General features: G+C 47.3%; 1 protein-coding gene across 1 annotated transcript; it reads left to right on the top strand.

Annotated features, from left to right (window-relative positions):
* Positions 1 to 5,665: 5,665 nt before the first annotated feature.
* LOC119340173 (thiosulfate sulfurtransferase 18-like) lies at positions 5,666 to 7,561 on the top strand. The gene is made up of 5 exons (XM_037612075.1): positions 5,666 to 5,800; positions 5,912 to 6,222; positions 6,753 to 6,826; positions 6,911 to 6,964; positions 7,151 to 7,561. Exons 1-5 carry the CDS (start codon positions 5,766 to 5,768, stop codon positions 7,268 to 7,270), a joined length of 594 nt encoding a protein of 197 aa, XP_037467972.1. The 5' UTR covers positions 5,666 to 5,765; the 3' UTR covers positions 7,271 to 7,561.
* Positions 7,562 to 8,429: the final 868 nt, after the last annotated feature.

Genomic DNA, 8,429 nt, shown 5'->3' on the forward strand with positions numbered 1-8,429 from the left:
GAGAGCGGCGGTAGCCAATGCCCCGTTTGATCTGGCGATTCCAGATCATGACGGGGAGCCGCCCGAGCACCGACAGCTCCAAATGCCGGGCAGCCTTGGATGCAACAGCCACGGCCATGTCCACATCTCCACGCCCGCACTAGCCCCCACCATAACTAACCACAGGCTGCCATCGAGTCCGCAACACCGTCCACGCGCCCACAGAGAGCCGCGGAGCCCGGGCAACTGTCGGATGCTAGCACCACGTCGCCACACCCAAGGTCGTTGACCTATGATACGTCTCCAATGTATCTATAATTTTTGATTGTTTCATGCTATTATATTACCCGTTTTGGATGTTTATGGGCTTTACTTTACACTTTTATATCATTTTTGGGACTAACCTACTAATTGGAGGCCCAGCCTGTATTGCTGTTTTTTTGCCTATTTCAGTATTTCGAAGAAAAGGAATATCAAACAGAGTCCAAACGGAATGAAACCTTCGGGAGCCTGATTTTTGGAATGAACGTGATCCAGAGGACTTGGAGTACAAGTCAAGAAGCTATCGAGGCGGCCACTAGGGTGGAGGGTGCCCCCCCCCTTACTGGGCGCGCCCCCCTATCTCGTGGGCCCCTCGAACGTCCATCGATGTACTTCTTCCTCCTATATATACTCGTACCCCGAAAACATCAGGGGAGACGATGAAAAGCTATTTCCACCACTGTAACCTTCTGTATCCGCGAGATCCCATCTTGGAGCCTTCGCAGGCGCTCCACCGGAGGGGGAATCGACCATGGAGGGCTTCTACATCAACACCATAGCCCCTCCGATGAGTTGTGAGTAGTTTACCATAGACCTTCGGGTCCATAGTTATTAGCTAGATGGCTTCTTCTCTCTCTTTGAATCTCAATACAATGATCTCCTTGATCTTTTTGGAGATCTATTCGATGTTTTTGCGATGTGTTTGTCGAGATCCGATGAATTGTGGTTTTATGATCAAGTTTATCTATGAGAAATATTTGAATCTCCTCTTAATTCTTTTATGTATGATTGAGTTATCTTTGCAAGTCTCTTCGAATTATCAGTTTGGTTTGGCCTACTAGATTGATCTTTCTTGCAATGGGAGAAGTGCTTAGCTTTGGGTTCAATCTTGCGGTGTCCTTTCCCAGTGACAGCAGGGGCAGCAAGGCACGTATTGTATTGTTGCCATCGAGGATAAAAAGATGGGGTTTATATAATATTGCATGAGTTTATCCCTCTACATCATGTCATCTTTCTTAATGCGTTACTCTGTTCCTATGAACTTAATACTCTAGATGCATGCTAGAGAGCGGTCGATGTGTGGAGTAATAGTAGTAGATGCAGGCAGGAGTCGGTCTACTTGTCACGGATGTGATGCCTATATACATGATCATGCCTAGATAATCTCATAATTATTCGTTTTTCTATCAATTGCTCGACAGTAATTTGTTCACCCACCGTAATACTTATGCTATCTCGAGAGAAGCCACTAGTGAAACCTATGACCCCGGGTCTATCTTTTATCATATAAGCTTTCAATCTACTTTTATTTGCATCTTTACTTTTCCAACCTATATTATAAAATACCAAAAATATATTTACCTTATCATACTATCTCTATCAGATCTCACTTTCGCAAGTGGCCGTGAAGGGATTGACAACCCCTTTATTGCGTTGGTTGCGAGTTCTTTGTTTGTCTGTGTAGGTGCGTGGGACTTGTGAGGAGCCTCTTACTGGATTGATACCTTGGTTCTCAAAAACTGAGGAAAATACTTACGTTACTATTGCTGCATCACCCTTTCCTCTTCAAGAAAAACCAACGCAAACTCAAGACGTAGCAGCCTACCTCCACCGGCCACTGGAACTACAACGACAGCCAGCCCGCGCCGCCCACCTTGAGCCCGGTGCCGGATCTGAGGCTCCGGCACCGCGCCAAGGCTCAAGGAGGTGCGCCCCTTCATCAAGCAGCCCGCCATGTCGTAGAGCCCATCGATTGTCGTTGCGAGGCGGAGATCTGCCGCGCCGTCGCACCCTACCCAAGCGCGGCGTCCCGGCCCACAGAGCTTGGCCCGCGCCAAGCCCCACGGGGAGACGAGGAGGCCCGCCGCCGGCGACGGGGAGGCGGGAGGGCACGACCAGCGTCTAGGGTTCCCTCAGTCGCCCGTGGGAACGAGCGGGGGAGGAGGGGAAAGGAGACGTGTTTTTTGTGTGCAGCCTGTTTTGGTGGGTCAACAGGTTTGCAAGGCGGCCGTTCAGGCTGACGCGCAAACCGTTAGGAGGGCCAAGCCGCCAAGGGGGCTGCCTCGCAAATTTGACCTGAGGACCTAGGAAGAAAACCAATCTTTTTTTTTCAACTAAATGTTGGACTGACGGTAAAGTCTAACTCACGTGTCAAATCACGACCGGTAGAAAAACGACCTGAAGCAATTACAAGAACAGACATTTGTTGTTTAATCACTCCCTAAAACTATTCTGCGTGTGAAAGAAAGTGTTCATGTGCTATGAGAAAAAGAGGTCCAGATGATTGCATATTTTTAAGAAGTGCTCTTGTATCTTGTAAAAAATATACGAGCATTAATTAGGTAAATGATGAATGGTGAAATTAATTTTCTAGTTTACAAAAGTACTTAATTATTACACTCATTTTTCTCAAAAGGTTATGTATGCCGATGCATTAATTACACCATATGCATGCATGACCACTAAATGACCAAGAACTTCTGCATGCATTAGTGTGTTTTCCTTGAAATGTGAACATGTGATTGTAAGTATTAGAATTGCGACTTATAAAACGGAAAAACAAACTTTCTGAGTTGAGCCATATAAACCGGAAAAGAGGGAGTAGTACCTCCGACACGGTTGCACGCACAGTAGATTCTTTCGCCATGGACAACCTCTGCCGCTCTTGGTCCACTTGGACAAGGGCTCCGCCGCCACGGCGAACGAGATCAAGGCGGGTCTCGAGGGCAGCGACGTCGCCGCCAAGGCCTTGGCCATGAAGCGCACGGTCACGCTCCTCGCCAATGGCGAGGCCCTGCTGGCGCTCCTCGCCACCGTCGTCAGCCACGTCCTCCCCTCCGTGGACCGCACCGTCCAGAAGTTGCTGCTCCTCTACCTCCGGACAATGCATGCCCCTGACCGCGTCCTACCGGAGACGACCCGCATCCTCCAACACCTCGGCAGCAACCTGCAGCACACCAACGAGTACATCTGCGGCGTCACGTTGCGGTTCCTCCGCCGCCTTTCCAAGCCAGACCTGCTCGTGCCTTCCGTCCTGGAGAATCTCGGGCACCGCCACCACTACATCCGCCGCCACATGCTCTTCGCGGTCTCGACGATTTACCGCCTCCCGCACGTCGGCGACCAGCTCATCCCCGCCGCCCCCAGGCACATCGATCACGTGTTGGCCGCCGAGCGGGACGCCTCCACGTGGCGGAATGCCTTCCTCGCGCTCTGCATCTATGCGAAGGAACGCGCCTTGGCATACACCCTGAACATATACACCAACAGTCCTACACCTACCACAAAGAAGTACCCTATATTTTGTGGTGTGTCCAAGAGGTCATGTGCCCAAAATTAATGGACACCCCATGCGCACGGGGCAGTGGTTTGCTCTCTAGACACCCCATGCCAATAGGGTACACTAGTATGGAGCCCCCTCATTAGTGGCGTCCGGATGTGCCTAGTAGCAACGTTCAACTAGAGTGCCGCTACTATCGTATCGCTGGTGGTTTAAAACCAACAGCGTTTGTTGCGAAATGCCGCTAATCACTAACATTCAAGCAGCATTCAGCCACAAACGCTGCTAATAGCATCTCAACTAGTAGCGCGCTTGTCATTTGGACCGCTGCTCACAAGGTATCAAAATAGTAGCGTTCCTTTCGTTCCACATGCTGCTGGTGTAAAATCCCGAACAAGAAATTTAAAGGGTGTGTCTAGAACTCAGTCGACTGAGACTTAACGAAGTCTCAGTCGAGTGACGTCAGCGTGTTTTTTTGCTACAAGCGGCACGGCTAGATGCTACAAACGGCGACGAAAAATGTTGTGATGGTATTGCAAGCAACAACAACAAATGCTACAACCGTTCTAACTAAAATGCTACAAACGTCAATGAAGGATGTTGCAACCGGTGAGATGACGTGCTACAACAGAGGAGGGATGACATGCTTCAACCAACAAAACGAATGTTACAACCGGTATGAAAAAATGTTGCATACGGTCAAAAAAATGTTGCATGGTCGACTGAGACTTCGTTAAATCTCAGTCGACTGATTTTTAGCAGGCCCGAAATTAAAAGCATTTATTTTGTTTGGCATTATGTTCTACCACACCCTATTGTGCTGCCATGGCACCATTTTGGCCTACCAGAACCAAGTCTTGCAATTATTATTATTGGAACATAATCTAAACATATCAAATGTTCAACAAATTAACTATCATCACATACTGCCTAGCAATTCTGAAAAGGGCACTTAACGGTACAACCATAAAGAAAATACTCAACAGAAGTGCAATCATAATCAATGTAAATAGAAATGCATGCATGTTGGACTCTTCAAAGACACCTACTCGTCACAGTTGTCTTAGCGATGGTATGCATGAAGAGGACGGGGTCTGCATGTCCTACGTGGATGACACCGAGTATATTGGCTGCAGCCTCAGTGAAGTCGTAGATGTCACAAATCTCCTTCCATTCGTTAACGATGAGGCATCCATCTTGTGATGACATTGAGTAGGTGCACGGTATGTGCGTCTCATCATAGGCAGTGCGCCTTCATCTTCTTTTTTGGCTTAGTGTCTGCTCAACATGGATCATCGTTACTTATTTTTTTCAATCCTTCTAGGCAAAGCTTCGGCCTTCTTTACCGTTGGCTTGCAAATGCTCCCTAGGAGATTAGCGTTATCATTATTGATGATTGTAAAACTGTTATTGCTTGAGTAATGAAATGCTTTCTCCCCGCAAAAAAAAATAAAATATCGGCCTTCTTTGGCTTTGCTTTTTTTGCCGCTGTGTGTTGATGTTGGTTGTGTGCATCTTACTTATGACGAGGCCGGGTGTTTACGTATTGTATTTTGTATTTTCTTAATGCTTCACTTCGAGTTAGTAAACAGGCGCCCTTTATATCGGAAAAAAAGAACGCTTGTTCCAATTTCAGTGGAAATGGAACGTGGACGAAAGCCCTTCTGATCGCTTGTCTTGAAGCGCTAGCATGACCCACACTCTACTCAGCTCTTCCTGTATCTTCTGGATGGACTTTTTTTTTTCTTTATTTTAAAAGGCACGCACCAGTTGTCACGTCTCATCCCATCCCATCCATGAGTTAGGTCTGGCATTATTCAGGTTCTGGGAGGAGTATGTACGCAAGGCATGATATCATCCCTGATCCATTCGCTCGCATAGATAGGCATTGAAGTGATTGATGATCGTCCGTGGTCCGTCGATGGAGCAAGAGACGTGCACTTTACACGTTGTGACGGGCGGCCAGCGCATGCAGACAAGCTCCGATTTGTTGGTGGCGCTAGTGCTTGCCTTTTTTTTCTGTTTTGCTAGTGTACATTGTACATGTCACACAATCAAGTGCGTGCAGAATGTGTCTATGTGCCCAACTCCTACTCGCTGGTAGTGAGTGAAGCAGTGAGCGCGCGACCCGTCCATCAGCGAGCATAAAAGGTGTAGGTACCGAGTTGGTTCTCCAGAAGCAGCGCATGCAAACACAGCCAAGAAACACCTGAGGGACTGTTGAAGCTTTGCTACCAAGTGCGCGATGGCACCTCCTCCCCACGAGAACGAGATGACCAGGTCCGTCGCCATCAGTTCATCCGACATGAATCTGCTCCTTCCTCGGCACCATATACCGTGAATTAACGTGCTCGATCCTTCGATTTGGTTTGACTGGATTTGAAACTGCAGGTCGGAGTCGGCACCGGCCACGCCGGTGAAGACGGTGGACGTGCAGACGGCGGCGCCACCGGACGTGGGGGTGACGGCAGTGGACGTGCAGACGGCGGCGACACCGGCCGTGGGGGTGACGACGGTGGACGTGCAGACGGCGGTGACACCGGCCGTGGCGGTGACGACAGTCGACGTGCAGACGGCGGCGAGGGAGCTTCAGGAGCAGCAGGACGGCATGATGTACCTGGACGTGAGGACAGAGGAGGAGATGGGCAAGGGCCACATCCGCGGCTCCCTCAACGTCCCCTACTTCTTCGTCACACCACAAGGCATGCCATGCTAACCAATCTCCTCCCCTATTCATCCTTGACACTGACGCCATCATAGATTCGGCTCTATCCTATTCCTACGCATCAATTAACCTCCGTCTACATGCAAACAACGCATGTATGTGGACGTTTAGCCGTCCATGTGCAGCTTCTCGGTAGCCGCTGAAGATGAATGGGTTACTTTAATTATATGCAAAAAAAAATGGTTTAGGGCATGTACAATGGTTGATAAGACAATCTTATCTTAAGTCTTACATGTAATTTAGATATGACAAAAAAACATGTTCTACAATGGGTCATCTCTTAGCCTTATCTCCAATAACTAGATATTCCTAAAAATATGGTGAGACATATTGTGCTAAGAGATCACCTCTTGCCTTCTCTTAAATAAGAGAAGACAAACCTTTTTTTATAATTTCTCTCTCCTCCACCTCATCATTTATCCTACATGGCATTGCTAAGATAGAACTATTGTACATGCCCTTAGTTAATTAGGAGAACTGATTTGGTGGGTGGTTGTCTGTCAGCAGGGGTCCGGGAGAAGAACCCCCGGTTCGTGGAGCAGGTCGGCTCACTCTTCACCACAGACCAATACATACTTGTCGTACGTACTTCTACACACATATTGTATTTTGTCAAAATTTCCTTTAGTTGTACTGTACTAATTATCCATGGATGGATGGAGCAGGGGTGCCAGAGCGGCAAGAGGTCCGAGCTGGCCTGCGTCGATCTCCTAGCAGCAGTAAGTACAATACAAGTAAAATGAAATTCTTACCGACGATCAATTCATGCATCTTACCTACCAGTGTAAAAAAACACTAACTGATACTTCCTCCGTCTTGTATTAGTTGTCGCTCAAACGGATATAGCTAACAAAATAGTTCAGATACATCCATTTCAGCGTACATATGATGAGTGATATATGCAGGGGTTCATGAATGTGAAGAACGTGGGAGGAGGCTACGCTGCGTGGCTGCACAACGGACTCCCGGTTACAGTGGAAGTCCCCACACCGCCACCGACACCTGAATCTGCTGCAGCAATCTGAATCAACTAGTAGTACGTACTACCTGTAGCATCTATCAATTCTCCACCCACCAGTTCTGTGTAGTGCTCTGCCTGTGTAAAGCATCTATGAACGCAAGTCCAGGTGGGTGGATGGATGGCTGTGATAATAAAACAGATCAGTATGCCTTCTGTAGAAGTGCATGATCTAGCCAATGCAACCAAAAGATCGATCCGATGGAAGAAACTAGGCAGCACATTATATGTCAACATCTTCCACAGTAAAAGCAACTCTAGCAGATCCCTTATACCGCGGATCCTTATACCGTGTTTACAGCCTGCACATATTCTCTTGTATAGTTCCGCTATGTGGGGTCTGTTTGGCCGCAGGCCGCGCTAGCCCACAAAATGCGTGTTTTTTTCTTCTGAATTTGACACATATGACATATTTACACATAATTACATAATATAAAATGTGAGTATTACGAATTCAAATTACAATACTTATTCGATACAAGTATTGTCCCGAATACAACAATGATGCCCATTACACGTGAATTAAATGAAATGAATGTAAAATTTGCCAATTGTGCTCAATGCCTTTGCCAATCGTGCTCTATGAGGTCCTCCTGCAGTTGATTGTGGGTGTTCGCGTCTTGAAACTATCGGTGCCTGAAGGAATGCTTGTATGCGGTCAGGGTCTCGAGCTGGCTTCACATGGCTACCGACATTGTTGTAGAAGAACTTCAAGCTCATGTCCCTCTCATCTTCGATGATCGTGTCGTAAAGAATCACACATCATGTCATGGTGTTGCTCTGTGTTTTCTTATCCCAAAAACGAGTAGGACCATGAACAATGGCAAATCTAGTTTGCAAAATCCCAAAGGCTCTTTCGATATCTTTTCGGACAGCCTCTTGTACCTTTGCAAATTTAATATGCTTCTTAGTTTTGGGCTTTTTGATGCTCTTGACAAATGTACACCAAGAAGGATAAATACCATCTACAAGATAGTACCCCTTTGTGTACTCATGCTCATTCGCCGTGAAGTTGCAAGCAGGAGCATCACCACTAACAAGTCTAGCAAATAAATGAGACTATTGCAACACATTGATATCATTGAGAGTGCCCTGCATCCAAAAAACGATGGCAAATCCATAAATCCTCGGATGCTACGGCCTCTAGCACAATTGTTGCCTTGCGA

Source organism: Triticum dicoccoides, chromosome 7B, assembly GCF_002162155.2.
Source record: "Triticum dicoccoides isolate Atlit2015 ecotype Zavitan chromosome 7B, WEW_v2.0, whole genome shotgun sequence".
Taxonomy (NCBI): Eukaryota; Viridiplantae; Streptophyta; class Magnoliopsida; order Poales; family Poaceae; genus Triticum; species Triticum dicoccoides.

What these genes read in the sequence shown, in the direction of transcription:
- LOC119340173 (XM_037612075.1), top strand. Translation starts at nt 5,766, where the DNA reads ATGGCACCTCCTCCCCACGAGAACGAGATGACCAG. An exon ending in CAGACCAATACATACTTGTC is followed by an intron (nt 6,827 to 6,910) that starts GTACGTACTTCT and finishes TGGATGGAGCAG; the next exon opens with GGGTGCCAGAGCGGCAAGAG. An exon ending in GCGTCGATCTCCTAGCAGCA is followed by an intron (nt 6,965 to 7,150) that starts GTAAGTACAATA and finishes TGATATATGCAG; the next exon opens with GGGTTCATGAATGTGAAGAA.